The sequence below is a fragment of the Dasypus novemcinctus genome, chromosome 13 (assembly GCF_030445035.2).
Source record: "Dasypus novemcinctus isolate mDasNov1 chromosome 13, mDasNov1.1.hap2, whole genome shotgun sequence".
NCBI classification, from domain to species: Eukaryota; Metazoa; Chordata; class Mammalia; order Cingulata; family Dasypodidae; genus Dasypus; species Dasypus novemcinctus.
The window spans coordinates 45,835,978-45,858,079 of record NC_080685.1 but is presented as its reverse complement, the minus strand read 5'-3'; the positions used below and the strand labels follow the sequence as shown (position 1 = coordinate 45,858,079).

Sequence of the window (22,102 nt, the reverse complement as noted above, 5' to 3'; positions counted from 1 at the left end):
ACTGAACCATCTTCCAAACATTCTCCCCAAATTACAATTTTTATAATATAAACAGTGAAACAAATTTATGAGCATACTGGATAAAATAGTGAGTATCCTTTTAAGAGTATTCACCATTTCCTTTATTCTTAAAAAGATTTCTGTTATGCAATTTCCCTCACTGTAATACAGTGCATCATATGGTAACAGAGAAGAATATTATTTCAATTTTAATTAACTGATAAGTCTTCATAACCAGGGTTACCATCAGGTGTTACAATAAATTTGGGTGGTACAACTGGAACTTCATGTCCTGGAGGCCCAAGAATACTAAATTCTAAGAATACCAAAAAGCTGTATAATCCTAACACAGTGTAGTCTTGCCCAGCCCAAAATGTCAATTGTGCCCCCATTTGTTGAAAAGCAATAAAGCCGACACTTTCATATCATACTGAAACTGCCACTTACCAGCTCTCTTGAAACCACCACTTACTAACCCACTTTTCAGAGTAGCCCCTCCCTTACTAGTTTGTAGAAGTTTCTATTTCCCTTTCATTCAAATGCCCACCTCCTAATGTTAGTTCTTAGGAATTCTGCTGGCTCCTGAGATAAGATTCTGTTTCTTCTCTTGCCTACAGCATCTACTAAAACCAGCTCTGACCGGTTCTAGTCACTGAGTATGTTAGGGGTCCATTTCAAGACCAAGCATAACTCGCAACTGAGCATGCTTTGGTTAACCCCACCTTTCCCAAACTGGATTTGCCCACATCATTTCACTTCATCCTTAGCCACTTCCTTCAGTCCACCTTCCCCAGAAGGTATAAAATCCCAGTACGCATTTACTTCAGGGACACTGATTTGAGGTGCACCTCCAGTCTCCTTCCTGGTCAACTATGCAATACATTCCTTCTTACCTGTAGCTCTTGTGCCAAGCATTCGCCGATCATATATTCTTACTGAGCTATCAGAACAACCAACAGCAAGATAATATGGTATTGGTGGACAAATAGCTACAGATGTGGCAGCACGTCGACAGTTAATTAAAATGTCCTAAAAAAGGAAAACAAAAGCAGTTATATAGAAATATATAATAGAGATAACATTATATTTAAAACATTTACCCATCAATTAAGAGAAAATAACCTTTCTCAGAAATCTTAAATTTGGTGAGTATGACAATAAGGAGAGAGCAGAGAGAGATAACAATGGAAAAATTTGAGCAAGGTTCAGGCAGTTAAATGACACCATGAAACCAACAACATACATGTCATGGAAGTTTCAGAAGAAGGGAAAAGGGGCAGAAAAAGTATGTAAGGAACTGATAGCTGAAAATTTCCCAACTCTCACACACAAAAAAATGAACTTACATGTCCAAGAAGCGCAGCATACCCCAATCAGAATAGATACAAATAGACCTACTCTAAGACATACTACTCAGAATGTCAGATTTCAAAGATGAAGAGAAAATTTTCAGAACAGCAAGGGGGAAGCAAACTATCACACACAAGGGACACCCAGTAAGACTTATTGCGGATTTCTCATCAGAATCTATGGAGGCAAGAAGATAGTGCTATGACATAATTAGGATACTGAAAGGTAAAAACTACCAGCTGAAAATTCTTTATCCAGAAAAACTGTCCTTCAAATATGAAGGTGAATATAATATATTCACAAACAAACAGAAACTAAGGAAGGGAGTTTGTAAAAAAGAATCTACCTTTGCAGGAAATATTAAAGGAAGCCTTATAGCCTAAAAGAAAAAGACAGGAGAGAGAGGCTTGAGTAAAAAGACAGACAAAAATATGATATGACATATAAAAACCAAAGAATAAAATGGTGGAAGTAAATAATGCATTTACAATAATATCATTGAATGTGAGTAGATTAAACTCCCTAATCAAAAGATATTGGCAGACAGAATGGATAAAAAACATGAGCCATCCATATGCATCTTACAAGAAACTCAACCCTGACCCACAGATAAAACCCAGCTGGAAGTAAAAGGTTAGAAAAAGATACTCCACACATATAGTAACCAAAAAAGAGCAAGGGTAGCTATACTAATATTGGACAAAACAGATTTTAAGTACAAAAAAGTTATGAGATACATTATATAATAATAAAAGGGACAATACAGTAGGAAGATATAACACTCATAAATGTCTATGCAACTAACCAGGGTGTCCCAAAATACATGAGGCAAACCACGGCAAAACTGAAAAGAGAAATAGACATCTCTGCAATAATCGTTGGAGACTTTTTTAACACACCACTCACATCGTTAGCTAGAACTAGACAAAAGATGAACAAGGAAACAGAGAACTTGAACAATATGATAAATGAGTTAGACCTAACCAACATATATAGAATGTTGCATCCAAACATAGCAGGTTATACATTTTTATCAAGTACCCATGGATCTATCTCCAGGATAGACCATATTTTGGGCACAATGCAGCACTCAATAAATTAAAAAAGACAAATTATACAAAGCACCTTCTCAGACCATAATGGAATGAAACTTGAAATCAACAATAGATAGGAAAGAGGTAAATTCGCAAATGTGTGGAGGTTAAACAACACACTCATAACAGATTACTTGCAAATCGAATCCAACAGCATATCAAAAGACTTACACAGCACAACCAAGTTGGAATTACCAAATTCATTTGGAAGGGAAAGTGCACCCAAATAGCCAAAAGCATTCTAAAAAAGAAGTGCAACATGGGAGGAATTTCACTGCCTGACTTTGAAACATATTACAAAGCTACAGTGGTCAAAATAGCAGGGTACTGGTATAAAGATAGACACATCAACCAGTGTAATAGAATTGAGAGTCTAGAAATAAACCCTCACATCTACAGTCAACTGTTTTTTGACAAACCTACCAAGTCCATGTTAACAGGACAAAAAAGTCTTTTCAATAAATAGTGCTGGGAAAATTGGGTACCTACGACCAAAAGAATGAAAGAGGACCCTATCTCACTCCCTATAAAAGAATTATATCAAAATGGATCAATCACCTAAATATGAAAGTCAGAACCACAAAACTAACAGAAGTAAATATTGGGAAACATCTTTAAGACCTTGTGGTAGGTGGTGGTTTCTTGGACCTGACACCCAAAGCACGTGCAACAAAAGAGAAAATAGATAAATGCAACCTCCTCAAAAGTAAACACTTTTGCACCTCAAAGGGCTTGTCAAAAGGATGAAAAGACAGCTGATATAATGGGAAAAAATATTTGGAAATCATATTTTCGGTAAGGGTTTAATATTCACAGTATACAAAGAGATGTTACAACTCAACAATAAAAAGACAAACAACCCAATTTAAAAATGGGCAAAAGACTTGTCCAAAGAAGAAATACAAATGGCAAAAAAAACACATGAAAAAAAAATGTTCAACATCACTAATGATTAGGGAACTACAATGAGATATCACTTAACACCTATTGGAATGGCCACTACTAAAAAGAGAATTACAAGTGCTGGAGAGGATGTGGAGAGATAGGAACACTTATTCACTGTTAGTGGGAATGCAGAATAGTACAGACACTGTGAAGAACTGTTTGGCAGTACCTAAAGAAGTTGAATATAGATTTGCCACATGACTCTACTATACCACTAGTGGGTATATACCCAGAAGAACTGATCTGCATGTCGATGTTCACAGCATTATTCACAATTGCCAGAAGTTGGAAACAACCCAAGTGTCCATCAAACAATGACTGGATAAACCAACTGTGGTGTATTCAAATGATGGAATATTATGTAGCTGTACAAAGAAATGAAGTCATAAAGCATATGACAACATGGATTAACTTGGAGGACATGTTAAGTGAAGCAAGCCAGACACAAAAGGACAAATAATGTATGATTGTGTTACTAGGAACTAAACACATCGTGTAACATACTGCATAATTCCATGTACATAAAATGTAAATATAAATCAATTTATAAAGATGAAATTTGAGTAGTGGTTACATAGGGCTTGAGAAGGCATGCAAAGGGGAGTTTTTCTTTTTGGACTATTGAAATAATTGTAAAATATTTTGTGATGATGAATGTACAACACATTGTGATTATACTTAAAGCCATTGATTATAAACTTTAGAAGGATTGTATGGTATGTGAATATATCTCAATAAAATAAATAAATAAATAATGGTGCAAGAATAGCCAGAAATAGCAGCTATGCACAGCAGCGGAACCAGAGACAGATTGAGAACTAAAGAATTTTATTTGTCTCATTTTTATTATTATTACTGAAATAATTAAAATGCTCTAATAATGACTGAAGTGATGAATGCATAACTATGAGATTATACCAAACCCCAAAGATTGTAGACTTTGGATGAATTATATAATTTATTAATGTTATCAATAAAATTGATTTGCTAAAAAAAAAAATGCCTATTGTTACTGGATTTCTTGAGTTAGTAAAGAGGGAGGTATAATCTTTCACTCATGAGAAGTATTCATGATTCTTATATGGTACTCCTAATATTTTAATTGTTACTATTAAAATGTAAGAAAAATATTACTAGCTGATTTTAAGTATTACACTTTTCTTAATTTTGTAAAACCTCTCTTTCTGTTTCAAAAACAAAGTATGTTCACCACACAGAAATCCTATATGACAGGTTTTACTATAATGTCATTACTCATTTCTGCACAAATTTTAGAAAACCTAAGACCTATTACTCCCTTAACATACTCCATTAATTCTATATTATTTTGTCTATGATTCAGCTCCTTATTCTTCGAAGTATGGTTGAATTTTTAAATTACATTAACCTTGCTTTATTTATTGAATTAATCTCTGAAGATTATTCCTATTACACAGAATTCATTCACTGAATGACTTTCATAATTCTAAAAGTTTTCATTAAGAACTACTACTCCAGTTTCTAGCCTTTTTTAACGCTCTCTTCACTTTTTTTCTATTCACTTTTATATATAAACATTTTTATAATTATTTATTATCCTTGCCTTCTCCCTTATTTTCACAGACTTTTTGTTTAGCAAAGCACTATGTAAGTCCTACTATACTGTATACTACAACATGATTTTAAAAGAATTTGTTATAATAAATTTTAGGACCTAACATTTACTACGAAATGGGTATACCAAATGTTCCTAGTAAACAAGCTAATATTTTGCATTTAATTATCACTTAATGTTGTCCTGTTTGTGTATATAACATAAAAATGGACTTAAAATGTATACATTTAAAAATTTTCACTTTCTACTTTTTGTTTTCATTTTCTTCTGTTTCAACTACATAAAATAATCCAAAACTTATTTGGATCCCCTATCTCACTCCCTACATGACAGAATCAACTCAAAATGGATCAATGACCTAAAAACAATTTTCTGTGGTGATGAATGCACAACATTGTGATCAAACTAAATAAAAGCCGTTGAGTATATACATTTGAGGTAGATTATATGGCATGTGAATATCTCAAAAAAACAGCTTTTAAGTGAATAAATAAATAAATAAGCAAGAATAGCCTAAAATAGCAACAATGTACAGAAAGGGAAACTTAGAGACATTGGGAAGTGATGAATCTTTTGTCTGTTTTCATTATTAATGAAATAATGAAAATAATTAATGAAATAATGATTGAAGAGTGAATGCATATCTATGTGATTATAACAAATACCACTGATTGTACACTTTGGATGGATTGCATCCTTCATTAATATGCACCAATAAAACTGATTTATTTAAAAATATATAAAACTGATGGTGAAGATATATCTTTGCAGAAGTGAGTTAAAGCTTGAATTAACATGTGGACAGAATGGTATACCATTATTTCTTAAAAACAAACAAACAAGATAACACAATTCTTGGTTTAAAAGCACAGGAACTAAAAAAGACACTAAACAACTGCATGCTTCTATCACTGCTGCTTGGTAATCCAAAATTATCACCATGATCAACTGAAATATATTTATAACTTCAAGTTTTTAGAACTCTAGAATATGTTCTAGAGAACATATTAAATAATTTTTAAAATTTTTCACATATTTCAGTTGTGCAATTAAAATACAGATCCCCTTACTTCATTATTTTAATTTAAAACACTTCTTTGATGTTTATTTAAGATTTTAGCAAAACAAAATTTAAGAAATTCACTCCAAATTCATGTAGATAACTTAGTATCAAATTTTAATAATAACTTTGTTTACCCATCAATAGTACAAAAATTTGATTCTTACATCTTTGCAATCTTCTTTTGTGCAGCTAGTTTTGATGCGAGTGTCAAACCACCTAACAGTTCCATCTTCACCACAAGAGAGAAATGTATAAGGATCATTTGGTACAGTCATAATCTGAAGATGAAAAACGTAAGTACTGTTAATTTTGTTGAACATTTAAACACATGGCTTTGAAAACTATTGCTAATATGTCAAAAAATGACTAAAGTGAAAGAAACTAAGAACCATGTATCTATGACTTACCTACCATGATTCAAAATAGTACCATACAAACATACCACATAAAAAGACACAAATACAAATAAAAATAAATAAAAATAAATACAAATACAAATAAAAAGACACAAATACAACTAAAAATAAAGTACCATATATCTAGAAATCTCAAGAAATAAATGAATTAATGTTTCAATATTTTGAAGATGGGAATTAATAAAACTTCAGACAAAAAAATCTTTTAAATAATAAAATTTTAACATTTTGAGATGAAAACTAGCCCCCTAGATGGCTTTTACAAATTATTTTTAAAATAATTATGTTTTCTGTATGTGAATTTACAGGTATGTTATAAATATGTAACAAAATTTTCCTCTCTAGTGTTAAGAAAATTGTGTTAAGCTGAAATGCTTTAAGAAGATAAAGTGACCTTTCAAAAAATTGTTCACCATGCTGTGCTAATAAGCCTGAATACAGATATGCCCTTTGCTTTTATTAAACCAATTTTGCAATCAACATAGAATAAGATTTATATCCTGCAAAAAGAACTGTAAACAGTTATGCTCAACATGAGAACACACTTTAAAGTAGACAATTTTGACATACTTCATATTTATGAAATGTAATTAGTTCCATCCAACCAAGACAGCAGTTCTAAACTAATTGCATATACTGTATTTCATCAGTAAGAAATATTTATGTACTTTTATCTTGACTCAGTATTGATGACTGAGTTTTTTCAAATTTTCAAATTATCTTTTTCTTAATAAAGGAAAAAAATTACTTTTCAGTTTGTATACTACTGACCAGAGACCAAATAATTAGAAACACATATTCCCAGGACATTTATTAAACTGAAATAAGTCACTTCCTCATTCTAATTAATTAATGAACAACTGAGTTGCAGTCATCACTCTGCTGAAAATATGAAATAAATGGAAATTACTAAAACAAATTTCTAATTATTACAACGTTTTGATTGCCCTTTGATATATTATAGAAATTTGTATTATTTAAGAACCCTTACTTACATCTTAACTATCCTCAGCAAAGTAGAGGAAAACTGAAGAATGCTGGAGAGAAAGCAATTTCTGCAAAGGCGGAATAAATTGAACCTCTCAAAATCTGCTCTATGATAAAAGCAACAACACTGGCAAAAATTGTAAAAATCAACTTCTTTGGTACTCTGGGAATTAGATGAAGGCTAGGAATAAACCAAAGAACATTTATTTTTTAAAAGTAAATAAAAGCAGGCTTAACCTCAGGAAAATACAGATATCTTTGAGGCATTTTAGCCTGCCTTACTGCCATCCTCTCTCTCTAGCTATGTGGTAAACTTGAAAAATCAACAGCCAAACAACAATGGTAATTGTGAAAATTACCAAATGTTGGGTAATAAGATCTCAAAAAATTTTTAAAGATTGAAATTATACCAAGAACTTCCTCTGATCATAAAGGAATAAAGCTAGAAATCAATGACGGGAAAAAAGGGAAAATTCACAATCATATGGAGATTGCACAATCCACTCTTAAAAAACAAGTAGGTCAAAGAAGAAATTGCAAAAAAATCAGTAAATACCTTGAGATGAAAATAAGCACACAAGAACACAATATATCAAAACACATGGGTTACAGTGAAGGCAGTCAAAGAGAGAAATTTATAGTTTCAGTGCTTATATTTAAAAAGAACAACCACTTACACTAACACTGGAAGAAACAGAAGAATTCAACAAACCAGTAAGGTTTGTTGAAGTAAAGAGAATGAAACAGTCATCAAATAAACAACTCCCCAAAATGAAGAGTCCAGGACTAGATGGTTTCAGAAGTGAGTTCTATTGGGCATTCAAATAAGATTTAATACTAACCTTACTCAAACTCTTTCAAAAGCTGAACAAGAAGAAACACTACCAAACCCATTCTATGAAGCCATTATCACTCTAATACCAAAGACAAAGATATTATGAAAAAAGAAAATTACAGACCCAATTCCCTAATGAACACAGATAAAAAAAAAATCCCCAAGAAAATGCTCACTAATCAAATCCAACAACACATTAAAAGAATTACTCATTATCATTATGTGGTTTTTATACCAGGCATGCAAGAGTAGTTCAACACAAAAAAATCAGTGTAATATATCACACTAATAAATCAAGGAAGAAAAATTACAGGATCATCTCTATTGACACAAAAAAAGGCATCTGACCAATATAGTACCCTTTCTTGATAAAAATACCCCAACAAATAAGAACTGAGGGAAACTTTCTTGACATTATAAAGGGCATATATGAGAAACCCACAGCTAACACTGTACTCAACGGTGAAAGACTGAAAGCTTTCCTAATCCCTAATCAGATCACAAACAAGGCGAGGATGACCATAGTCACCACTGTTGTTCAATATAGTGTGAGAGGGTTCTAGCCAGAGCAATCAGGCAAGAAAAAGAAATAAAAGGCATCTGAACTGGAAAGGAAGAAGTAAAACTTGCGCTATTTGCAGATGATACCTAGAAAGTCCCAAAAAACCTACAACAAAGTTGCTAGAGCTAATAAGTTCAGTAGAGTGGCAGGATACAAGATTATTATACTACACAAAAATCAGTAGTGTTTTTATATACTGCTAGTGAGCAATATGAGGAGGAAGTCAGGAAAAAAAATTCCATTTACAATAGCAACTAAAAGAATAAAGTATGAATAAATTAAAGGACATAAAAGATCTATAGTCAGAAATGCACTACTAAAAGAAATCAAGGAAGACCTAAATAAATGGCAGAACATTCCATGTTCACAAACTAGGAGAATAAATATCGTTAAGATGTCCATTCTATACAAACTGATAACCAGACTCAATGTAATCCCAATAAAATGTCTAACAGCCTTTTTAAAAGAAATAGAAAACCTAACTATCAAATTTATTTGGAAGAGTAAGGGGCCCCAAATAGCCAGAAACAACTTTAAACGGGTAAAATGAAGTTGGAGGATTCTCACTTCCAGGCTTTAAATTATACTACCTAGCTACATTGGTAAAAACAGCATGATTCTGGCATAAAAAAAGACATATAGACCAATGGATGAACCTGATGATTCAGAAACAGATCCTCACATCTATAGTCAAGTGATTTTTGACATGGCTGTCAAACCCACCCAGCTGGGGCAGAACAGTCTTTTCAACAAATGGTGTTGGGAAAACTGGATATCCATATCCAAAAGAAAGAAAGAAGACCCTTATCTCACATTTATATAAAAAATAATTCAAAATGTAACCAGGACCTAACATAAAAGGTAGAACCATAAAACTCCTAGAAGAAAATGTAGGGAAACATCTTCAAGACCCAGGAGTAGGTGGTGGTTTCTTAAATCTTATACCAAAAGCTCAGGCAACAAAATAAAACATGGAAAAATGGGACCTCCTCAAACGTGAACATTTTTGTGCTTCAAAGGACTTGGTCAAGAACGTGGAAAGGCAGCCCATTCAGGGGGAGAAAATATTTGGAAACCACATATTCGATAAGGGTTTGATTTCCATGCTATACAAAGAGATCATACAACTCAACAATGAAAGTGCAAGCAATATAATTTTTTAAAAAGGGCGAAAGGCTTAAATATACTTTTTTTTCTAAAGAGGAAATACAAATGGTCAAAAATCACATTAAAAAATGTTCAATATCACTAGCTATTAGGGAAATGTAAATCAAAATAAGGAGATAATATCTCACACCTCAAAGAATGGCCATTATTTGAAAAACAGAAAACAACAAGTACTGGAGACGATGTGGAGAAATAAGAACATTCCTTCACTGTTAGTAGGAATGTAGAATGGTGCAGCCTAAGTGCAAGACAGCCTGGCAGTTTCTCAGGAAGTTAAATACAGAACTGCTACATGATCTGGCAATCCCTCTACTGGGAATATACCCAGAACGGAAAACAGTGATACAGACAGACATTTGCACACCTATGTTCACAGTTATTCACAACCGCCAAACCCAAGTGTCCACCAACTGATGACGGATAACCAAAATGTGGTATATATACACGATGGAATATTATGTTGCTGTAAGAAGAAATGAAATTGGGACACATATGAAAACATGTATGAATATTGAGCACATTATGTTGAGTGTAATATGCCAGACGAAAAGGACAAATATTGTATGGTCTCACTAATATGAACTAAAAATGAAGAATAATCACATAGAATTAAAACCTAGAGTACAGGTTACTAAGAGATAGGGTGAGGGCTGAAAAGGGAGTACTGATGCTTAATGTATGTAAAATTTTTAATCAGTTTGACTATGAAAGTGTGGAAATGGGTAGAGTTATGGTAAAACATTATAGTGAATATAACTAACAAGGTTGGTTTATAAATGGATTGTGGCTGAAAGGGGTGGTCTGGGGATGTAAATGTCAATTGAAAGAAAGCTAGAAAATAATCTAGCGTTGAATAACATAGTGAGTCAGAGGTAGATGAGGACTGTGATTAACAGTACGAATGAAAAAATGTTCTTCTATAAACTAGAACATACATTATCACAAATATTTGTAAAATATTAAAAATATTTTGAAAGTAAAAGGATGAATATATGATAAACCCCAAACACATGAATCACAAACAAAACTACCCTAAGAAACATTGTTCTAAAATTGCTAAAACCAGTAATAAAGATAAGAACAACAGAAAACTTGTCAGAAACAAGGCAAGACAGAAGGCAATGGAGCTACAATAAGTGAAAGAAAAAAAGAAAAAGAAAAAACTAGAATCCCGTATCTGGCAGAAATACCTTTCTAAAACAAAAGTGAAATAGCTTTTTTGAGATACAAGAAAGCTAAAAGGCTAGCACAGGGGACAGCAAGCAATGCACTTTGAGTTAAATAAGATTCAGTGCCTATTTTTCTAGATAAGGTTATCTTGGGGTTTAAGATTTATTTTATTTATTTCTCTCCCCTTCCCCCCTGCCCCCGTTGTCTGCTCTCTGTGTCCATTCACTACGTGTTCTTCTGTGTCCACTTGCATTCTTGTCAGAGGCACCAGGAATCTGCGTCTCTTTTTGTTGTGTCATCTTGTTGCGTCAGCTCTCCGTGTGTGTGGTGGATAAGGTTTTATTGGAACAGAGCCACATCTACTCATTTATGTATTGCCTGTAGTTGCTTTTTCCAAAACAATGTCAGGTATGAATAACTAACAAAAAAAATAGGGCAAAGCCTAAAATATCTGATTATACATAGAATAATTTTGTAGACCCCTGTAAGAGCAGACTAGAAAAATGTGAAATTGAGAATTTCTTCACACAAAAGGAAAATAATACCAGACAGTAATCAAGAACTATGCAAAAGCATGAAGAGCACTAGGAATGGTAAATACATTTAAGTAAATATAAGAAACTTTTTTTGTTTTAAAGTCTCTTTAAAGATAATTGACTACTAAGAGCAAAAATACTAATAGTATATTGTAGAGTCTATAACACATGTAGAAATAAAATAAATGAAAAAAATAACCCAAAAGCTGAGAAAGGGGAAATGGAAGGATAATGTTCTAAATTTCTTATACTATATTTGAAGTGGTACAATATTACCTAGCAGTAAACTATGATAAAGTTTAGGATATATACTATTTCCTCTAGAAAAAATAAAACAAAGTATAGCTAATAAGTTAACAAGTTAATAAAATGGAATCACAGCAATACTCAATTAATCCAAACCAAGACAGAAGAGTAAGAAGAAAAAGGGCACACACACCAAAAATAACAGGAACAGAGAACAAAATAAAGATGAAAGCTTTAAACCTAATAAATACCTATATATCAATAATCATATCAACTATAAGTGGTATAAATACCCCAATTAAAAGGAAGACACTGTCAGATTGATAAAAATTCAGCCAATCTATAAAGTGGCTATAAAAAAACAACTTTAAATATAAAAGCACAAAGAAGCTAAAAGTAAAAGGAGAAAGATATCACAGTAACTCTGATCAAAATAAAGCAAAACTGGTTATATAAAGAACAGTAAGTTTACAAGCCAAGAATATTAATGGGGATAAAGAGGGTCATTTCATAATAAGTGGGTTGATATATGAATAGAAACACTAAAATACTAGATGTTTATACATTTAATAACAGATATTCAAAATGCATGAAGTAACAAATGGAAGAACTGAAAAGAAAAAGAAACAATCTAAAAATTAGTCCAAGAATTCAAAACACCTTTCAATAACTGATAGAACAAGTAAACTCTCAATCAGAATATAAATTTGAACATTGCTATCTGCCATGTTAACCTAATTGACATTTACAGACCATTCCACAAACAAAAGAAGAATACATATTCTTTTCCAGTGAATAAAGAACATTTACCAATAAAGGCTATATTCTGAGTGATAAAACAAATGTCAATGAAAGAAAACATGGATAAACAGAACCTACTCAAACTTAAATACCTTTGATAATCAAAGGACTTAGTCAAGAGGTGAAAGGGCAGCCCACTCAATGGGAAAAAATATTTGGAAACCACATATCCGATAAGAGTTTGATTCCCCTTCTACATAAGATTATGCAATTCAATAATAAAAGAGTAAGCAATCCAACTTAAAAATGGGCCAAAGATTTAGACAGACGTTTCTCCAAAGAGGAAATACAAATGGCCAAAAAGCACATGAAAAAAGGTTCTATATCACTAGCTATTAGGAAATGAAAATCAAGAGACAATAAGATATCATCTCACATGGCAAAGAATGGCCATTATTTTTAAAAAGCAGAAAACAGTAATTGTTGGAGAGGATGTGGATAAATAGGAACACTCCTTCACTATTGATGGGCTTGTAAAATGGTGAAACCTCTGTGGAATACAGTTTGGCAGTTCCTCAGGAAGCTAAATATAGAACTGCCATATAATTTGGCAATCCCTCTACTAGGACTATATCCAGAAGAACTGAAAACTGTGATGTGAACAGAAATTTGCACGTGTATATTCACAGCGGCATTATTCACAATTGACAAAAGATGGAAACAGCCCAAGTGTCCATCAACTGATGAATGGATAAACAAAATGTATATATATTCAATGGAATACTGTTCTGCTGTAGGAAGAAATGAAACTGGGACATATATGACAACATGGATGAAGCTTAATGAAATAAGTCAAACAAAAAAGGATAACTATTGCATGGCCTCACTAATTAATATGAGCTAAATACAAAGAATAACACTTGGAGTTAAAAAACCTAGAGTGTAGGTTATTAGAAGATAAAAAAGGATGGCTGAGAAGGTGTAACTGGTGCTTAATGTATGTAGAAATTTTAATTAACTTGACTGTAAAAGTTGGAAATGGATAAGTTGATGGTAACAAATTATAATGAGTAGAACTAACAGCTAGTTTATTAATGGGTTTGTGGCTGAACAGGGTAGTCTAAGGATGTAAATGTCAGCTGAAAGAAAGCTGGAGAATAATCTAGGAACCGAGTAATATAGTAAATCAAGAGGTGGATGAGAATTGTGGCTAATAGTACAAATACAAAAATGTCCTTCTATGAACTAGAACAAATGTACATCACTACTGCAAGGTAGTGAGAATGTGGAGAAGCAAGTGAAAAGTACAATGAATAAAACCTATGGACTATAGTTAACAGCAATACAGTAATACTCTTGCATCATTGCCAAAGATGTACTGTGTTAATAATAGGGGAATATGGAAAAAATATACCAAATGTATGCTACAGAACATAGTGGTAATAGTTTGATGATATAATCTTATAATCTGTAACAAATGTTCCACAACAATGTAGTGTGTTGGTGGAAGGGTGTTGTATGGGAATTCCACACATGTGCACGACTGTTTTGTAAGTTCATACCTCTCTATTAAAAATACTTTTTTTTTTTAAAAAGTGCTTAAGTGGTCAAGCAAAGCCATGAAGTACAACAGAGGCATCTTTTCCATTTTGAATGTTTTCCTAGGGTATCTTTATAAGTAGGTCAAATAATTACAAACCCATCTAACAATATTATAGCTCACTTCTTATTTCTTAACTTAAACCACAAGCCTATCAAGAAACATTTTCTCACTTTAGTGAAATCCAGATATTCTTAGTTATTTCTTTGCTCATATATAAATTAACTTTATGCACAGAACACACACATAGAAAAAACACATACCTAAAACATATACACATAGGTACAAAAACAAATACATATATTATATATATACTCATAATAATACCATACCTCATAGGTAGTTCCATAATGGCAGGTAAATTGGCATTGTCTATTGGTTTCTGCATCTTGCTCAACATTGGTATAAAATATTACTCCATCTCCAGAGCAGGATATAATCTGCTTATCATTTGTGCATGGTAAGAACTTTGCACTAAATATATTTGCTCGGTGCCCTGAACGAATTGTTGTCAAAACCTAAAATACATAGAGAAAGCAGCTCTTGGTAATTCCTTAGTTCCTGGAAATAAACATTCATATTTAATATAATCATAGCCAGTGATAAATTCTCATTAACACTTTCACATCTCAATCAAATCTTATCATTTATTTCCGAACTATTATTTTTTTATAAAAAGGAAATCAGGATCTCATGTATTTTCTATTTATTCCCTCTAAATGTAAAAATTAGTGCCATGAAATCAAATATGCATGTTTCTATCTATTTGGCATATCTGATTCTTTAAAAAATCTCAGTAAATAAAAATGAACTAATTTGATTGACCTTTGAAATTCACTGTTTACTAGATGATTAAGTTATTACGTGTAATGACGAAGGAAAAAACTAAACTGAATTAAAAGATTCATAACGTCAAAGTAAGAAATGGTATAAATAAGAATATAGAAGTCCCGACTTCCAATTCCTTAATTATATTTACAAGACCAGAATCTGTGATAGAACTAAAGTTTAAAGTTTATATTTTAAAATTCACAACATATATAACATAAAAAGACTTATTCCATTCCCCTAATATATAATATATAAAGAGCACTTAAAAATTAAGAAGGAAAAAAAGACAAAATCTGACAGAAAAAAGAGGCAAAAGAGCCAAACAGCCTACAAAGAGATACATAAATGGTCCTTTGAAATGTAAAAAAAATACTCAACTGTATTCCTAAGGGAAATGCAAACTGAAATTATGCTGAGATACAATTTCTTACTTATCAGATTGATGAAATTTCAAAGCTTGACAACACACTCTATAAGTAAACATAGAAAGAAAAAAGTACTTAAACATTGTGCTGGGAATGTTAAACAGTATAATGCCAATGAAGGATAATTTACCAATATCTCACAAAACTATGTAAAAATATATCTTTTACCCAAGCAAGTCCATTTTTAGGAATTTACCCTGAAAAAACACCTCAAGCAATACAAAAATATATGCATAGATTATTCAGTGAATTATAATTTATAATAGCAAATGTTGAAACAATTTAAATGCCCGATCATAAGAGACTGGTTGAATACACTATGGTACATACCCCACAATAGGTATCAATGGAGTACAAAGTGAGCTTGGAACATCTATTGTACTTAAAATAAAGTACCCAAAGAAAAATATGGTCATATCAAAACAGACATACAATGGCTTGAAGGGTTTTACTGATTAAATGTGGGGAAGTCTGAGCATCAAAAAGAGTAAAATCAGGAATTACAATACATTCAATAAAAACAAAGAACTATAAACCTATCGTACTTTTTTTTTAATGGTGGTCCTTTTACTTACAGAATACAGGAAATCCTCTCATTTACAGAAGAATGTTTTAACAAATAAATGTAGGAAGGATGAAAAATCAGAAAATCACAATTTTGTAACCACATTTTAATAACGGATTTGGGCAAGAACCAGAAATGACTGCTAAAACCAATAGATGAAATGTAGTTAGGAAGCAAAATATTCAATCTCAAAATATAACCCCACAGATACCTCGCTAATTACAAAGGGGAAAAGCACAAATGCAATTGAGAGATGAAACTTGCCATCCCAATAAAGGCACGAACTGACGAAAATTTTGGAAAATTCCTACCAAAAATGCTAATCTGAATTTAATTATGAAGGAGCAATCAGAAAAATCCAAATTGAGAGACAGTCTATAAAAAAACTGACCTGGATTCTTAAAGAAATGTCAATATCATGAAGACCAAAAAATTATAAGAACTGTTTTAAAGGACACTAAGGGTACAAAACAAGTAAATGCAATGTATAGTGCTGGATTGGAGCCTGGGTTGAACAGGGATTGAAGTTATAAAGGACATTGTTGGGACAAAATATATATATATATGTATTAGAATAACAATATTTCTTGATTGTGGTAAATATATTGTAGTTACAGATTATAATTTTCTTGTTCTTAAAAGACATATCCAGTATCATTTATGGATAAAGTGCATAATGCTTCCAACCCACTGTCAAAAGCCTTTTAATACCTGTATCTACAGATGCTCAATAGATTTTTTTCAACTTTAAAAATTTTATAGTTAAGAAAATTTCTTATTTCAACTTTACAATTGAGTCTTATATTCACTTCACTCAATTCAGCTCAGGATTGGAGCTTATCAATATACAATAGAAATCTGCTTATTCTTCAATTTTTTTGAAGAATCTGAGCAGGACTGGAGTTAATTCTTTGGTGAAATTCAGAAATGAAGCCATCCGGTCCTGGACTTAATTTTGTTGAAAGGTTTTATGATTACAGATTCAATTTACTTGCTAATGGACGTCTTCTCTTTCTTCTTGATTCAGGTTAGGTAATACGTCTTGTTTCTAAGAATCTGTCTATTTCACCTAGGTCATCCAATTGTTGGCTCCCTCAGTAGAGGACCCTGCTGCATGCATAGCTTCTCCAGTGCTAAGAAGCACTAGGAGCAAGGTGGTCTATTTTTCCAGGACCCAACAGGAGAATGAATGATAGTGAGCAGCACCCAGCAGCTTTTCCTGCAACACCGTTCCTCCACCCTATAGGGTATTTTGTAGCATAGTGCCTTCATGAGATACCTTTCCTAGAACAACTTTCCCCAGGACCCCAGAGGAAAGGAAGTGTTCCAGCAATTTCCAAAGAAGGAATATCAACAAATTCTGTCAGCATGGTACTACGTCAACTTCTCTACCATCCAGGAAGCATGGCCATGCCCTCTTCAAAAAGGTCTAAATCTCAGCACTGAGACCCTCTTCTTTGGGTGGTACATCTCAGTCTTAGAGTGGCTCCTTTTATCTGTTATTCCTATGTGATTTTTTAGAGTACTTTTTACTCTTTAATAGCCAATCCCTTACTACTCTAATTTCCTGTCATAGTTAGTTTAGTAATTCTATATATTAAATGTTTTCTGTTCAAATTTTGTGTGTGTGTGTTTTTTTTGGTGGATCTTGACTGCTTTAACCACCAATATAGCTTTTTCTGCTAAAAAAATTGAAATTTCTTTTTTTTAATAAGATTTATTTATTTATTTCTCTCCCCTTCCCCCCAACCCTGGTTGTCTGTTCTTTGTGTCTTTTTGCTGCATCTTCTTTATCCGCTTCTGTTGTTGTCAGAGGCATGGGAATCTGTTTTTCTTTTTGCTGCACCATTTTGTTGTAGTCAGCTCTTCGTGTGGGCAGCACCATTCTTTGGCAGGCTGCACTTTCTTTCGCACTTGGTGCCTCTCCTTACCAGGGCGCACTCCCTGCGCGTGGGGCTCCCCTGTGCGGGAGACACCCCTGCATGGCACGGCACTCCTTGCACGCATCAGCACTGTGCATGGGCCAGCTCCATACGGGTCAAGGAGGCCCAAGGTTTGAACCGCAGACCTCCCATGTGGTAGACAGATGCCCTAACTGCTGGGCCAAGTCCGCTTTCCTGAAATTTCTTTTAAAGATAAAATACTTTTTAAGAATTACTAAAAGAACAGATGTTAAAAGACTAAGATATAGGAAACTTAAGAAAATCAGGGGGAAAAAAATAATCATTTGAGCTGGGTGGGATGCAGCTTAAGCAGAACTTTCTTAACCAGAACTTTCAATTATCCTGAATGTTTAAGATCTTAATGAATATACTAAATACAATTTGAAATAACTCTTTACACTTTTTTTTTTTTAATTAGAAGACTTCTCTTTGTAACTGGTACAGGAAGTTTAAAGAACTTCACAAGTTTTCTTGTTATTGCAATCATCCAATTTTTTATATCTTTATCATTTAATAGCCTACTTTCGTCTAAATTGAACATTGTGTTGATACAGTAAAGACTGTTATTTGAAGCTGTAATTAAAATAAAGTACAAGAAAATTACTTCATTCTAAGATATTTCTTGACCTGTTGAGAAGTTTATTAACTTAGAATAATTCTTTATTAAAAGCAAATTTTAATTTATTTTGTATAATAAAAATACACAGGTATCAGTCAATTGGCTGATTGTATCTAAAAATATTTAAATACAATTAGATTTTCTAAAAAGCTAAATTTCTAATTCTTCAGAAAATAAGAAAATGAACCAGGGACTAAGCCTAATAGCTTTATTCACACTACTCTTAAAAGCAAAAGTAACTTGCATAGGATGTTAAGATAATATACCAAGGTTATAGGGAAGGAATACTAAGGGGGTTGTATTAGTCAACTAAAGGGGTGCTGATGCAAATTACCAGAAATCTGTTAGCTTTTATAAGGGTATTTATTTGGTGTAGAAGCTTACAGTTAGCAGGCCATAAAGCATAAGTGGCAGGCACTCAAGGTTCTACTGATGTGGCCCAATCAAAGCCTTAATCATAATTTAATCACATAAGAGTGAAACCTCTGAATCCAATACAATCTAACATACCCAGAGGAAGAGAGCAATTTACAAACATAATCCAATATCTATTTTTGGAATTCATAAATAATACTAAACTGCTAGAGGTGTGGAGTTTTTCTTTTTGGAGTAAAGAAATAATTCTAAAATTTTTTGTGACGATGAATGAATGCACAACATTGTGATTATATGAAAAGCCATTGATTATACACTTTAGATAGATTGTATGGTATGTGAATATATCTCAATAAAACTGCTTAAAAAATAAATAACTGCGCAAGAACAGCCAGAAATAACAGAACTGAGAGGTCAATATTTTCTTGTTTTTCTGCTTTTCATTATTGAAATAATGAAAATGCTCTAATAATGACTGACGTGATGAGTGCACAACATGTGATTATACTAAATACCATTGATTGTACCTTTGGATGACTTGTATGCTTTATTAATATATATTAATAAAATTGATTTTAAAATAGATGTATATATACCAAGGTTACAAGTAAAATTAGTTTTCCCAGTTGCCTCATACATGGCACATGCCTTTTCCTCTAGATTCTGTAAGGGAAGTAAGGACATTTACTTTATACAGAACTTATTATCAGCATATGAATACTCTTTCATATAGATAACCTCACTGACCCTTAAAGTTATATAGCTATGCCTCAGAGATATTAAGGTTTTGGTTCTAGGCTACCACAATGAAGCCAAATATCGTAATAAAGTGAGTCACCTGAATTTTTTACCTCCCAGTGCACATGAAAGTTACATTTACACTATACTGTGATCTCTTCAGTGTGTAATGGCATTGTCTAAAAAACACACTGTACATACCTTAATTTAAAAATATTTCATTGCTAAAAAATGATAACTACCATCTGAGCCTTCAGTGAGTTGTAATCTTTTGCTGCTGCAAGTCTTGCCTTACTGCTGACCTATCAGGGGGTGGTGGGCACTGAAGGCCGGGGTGGCTGTCGCAATCTCTTAAAATAATACACTGAAGTCTCCCACATCAATTGACTCTTTCTTTCGTGGAAGATTTCTCTGTAGCACATGATGTTTGATAACATTGTACCCACAGCAGAACTTCTTTCAAAATTGGATACAAAACCTGCCAACTGCTTTATCAACCTGGTTTATGGAATATTCTAAATCCTTTGCTGTTATTTCAACAATGTTCACAGCATCTCCACCAGGAGAAAATTTCATTCCAGGAAACCACTTCATTGCTCATTCATAAAAAGCAATTCCTCAGGAAGCGGCTGTGGCTGAATCAGTTGGACTCCCATATCACATGGGAGGCCCTTGGCCTCCTTGTGAAGGCAAGCTGGCCCGTGCACCAGAGAGAGCTGACAGGCCAGGCACCAGGGAGAGCTGGCGCAGCAAGATGACCCAACAAAGGGAGACAAACAGATACAGAAAAAACACACAGCGAATGGACACAGAGAGGAGACAGCAAAGAATGGAACAAGCCACAAGGGAGGGGGAATAAATAAGTAAGTAAGTAAATATAAAAAAAAAAAAAAAAGCAATTCCTTATCCATTAAAATTGAATCACGAGGGACACAGATGTGGCTCAGACAGCTGGGTTCCCACCTACCACATGGGAGGTGGCTGGTTTGGATCCCAGTGCCTCCTAAAGAAGACAGTGAGCTGACATGACAGGCAAGTGCAGCAAGGTGGCACAACAAGAGACACAAGAAGAAAAAACATAATGAGAGACACAAGAAAAGCAAGGAGCAAAGGCTCCCCCTGGTGCCTCCGAAAGAAGACAGCAAGTTGATGTGACAGGCAATTGCAGTGGGCTGATGCAACAAGAGACATGAGGAGGAAAAGCAGAATGAGAGACACAAGAAAGCAGGGAGCGCAGGTGGCTCAAGCAATTAAGCATCTTCTTCCCACATCAGAGGTCCCGGGTTCAGCTCCCAGTGCCTCCTTAAGAAACAAGGAAAATGAAAAGACAACAGCAAGTGAAAAACAAAAGGGTGGGGAGAAAAAAATAAATAGAAAAAAATCTTTAAAAAATTTTAATCATGAGATTGCAGCAATTCAGTCACATCTTCAGGCTCCATTTGCTCTTGCTATTTCCACTATGCCTGCAGTTTACTCACACCACTGACTCTTGAACTCCTCAAAGTCAAACATGAGGGTTGGAATCAACTTCTTCCAAACTTCTGTGAATGCTGATATTCTGACCTCCCCACATGAATCACAAATGTTCTTGATGACATTCAGAATGGTGAATCTTTTCCAGAAGTTTTTCAATTCACTTGGCCCAGATCCATTAGAGGAATTTACTATTTATGGCAGCTATGGCCTTAAGTTATATATTTCTTAAATAGGACTTGAAAGTTGAAATAAGTCCTTGATCTATGGGCTGCAAAATGGATGTTGTGTTAGATGGCATGAAAATAACATTCACCTCACAGTACATCTCCATCAGAGCTCTTGGGTGACCAGGTCAATGAGCAGAAATATTTCAAAATGAACTTTTTTCAAAGCAGGTCTCAACTATAGGCTTAAAATATGCAGTAAACAGATCTGATGTCATGCAGACTTTGTTCTATTTGGAGAGCACAGACAGAGTAGATGGAGTATAATTCTTAAGAGTCTTAGGATTTTTGGAAGGGTAAATGAGCCTTGGGATTAACTTAAAAGTCACTAGCTGCATTAGTCCTAACAAAAGAGTCTCAGCCTGTCTTTTGAAGCTTCAAAGCCAGCAAATGATTTCTCTCCAGCTCTTAAAAGTCCTAGATAGCATCTTCTTACAAAAGAAGGTGGTTCCATCTACATGGAAAATCTGTTTAGTGTAGCTACCTTCATCAAAATCTTAACCAGATCTGGATAACTTGCTGCAGCTACTACATCAGCATTTGCTGCTTCACATTGTACTTTCATTTATGAAGACAGCTTCTTTCCTTACACCTCATGAA

At 33.4% G+C, this 22,102-nt stretch overlaps 1 protein-coding gene and 1 long non-coding RNA gene across 7 annotated transcripts in view; one reads left to right on the top strand and one right to left on the bottom strand.

Annotated features, from left to right (window-relative positions):
* The window catches only part of DCAF6 (DDB1 and CUL4 associated factor 6), a 173,157-nt gene that overhangs the window by 104,667 nt on the left and 46,388 nt on the right, over nucleotides 1–22,102 (bottom strand). For all 6 annotated transcript variants that reach the window (XM_012527431.3, XM_004464197.4, XM_012527432.3 and 3 more), the window contains exons 4-6: nucleotides 14,639–14,824; nucleotides 6,211–6,324; nucleotides 894–1,029 (exon numbers count right to left, since the gene is read on the bottom strand). In XM_012527431.3, coding sequence (XP_012382885.2) covers nucleotides 894–1,029; nucleotides 6,211–6,324; nucleotides 14,639–14,824 — 436 coding nt within the window. The remainder of the gene's footprint in view (nucleotides 1–893; nucleotides 1,030–6,210; nucleotides 6,325–14,638; nucleotides 14,825–22,102) is intronic.
* LOC131280918 (uncharacterized) overlaps nucleotides 6,250–22,102 on the top strand; it is a 56,286-nt gene continuing 40,433 nt past the window's right edge. Inside the window, exon 1 of the long non-coding RNA XR_009188614.1 lies at nucleotides 6,250–6,339. This is a non-coding gene — a long non-coding RNA (uncharacterized lncRNA). The remainder of the gene's footprint in view (nucleotides 6,340–22,102) is intronic.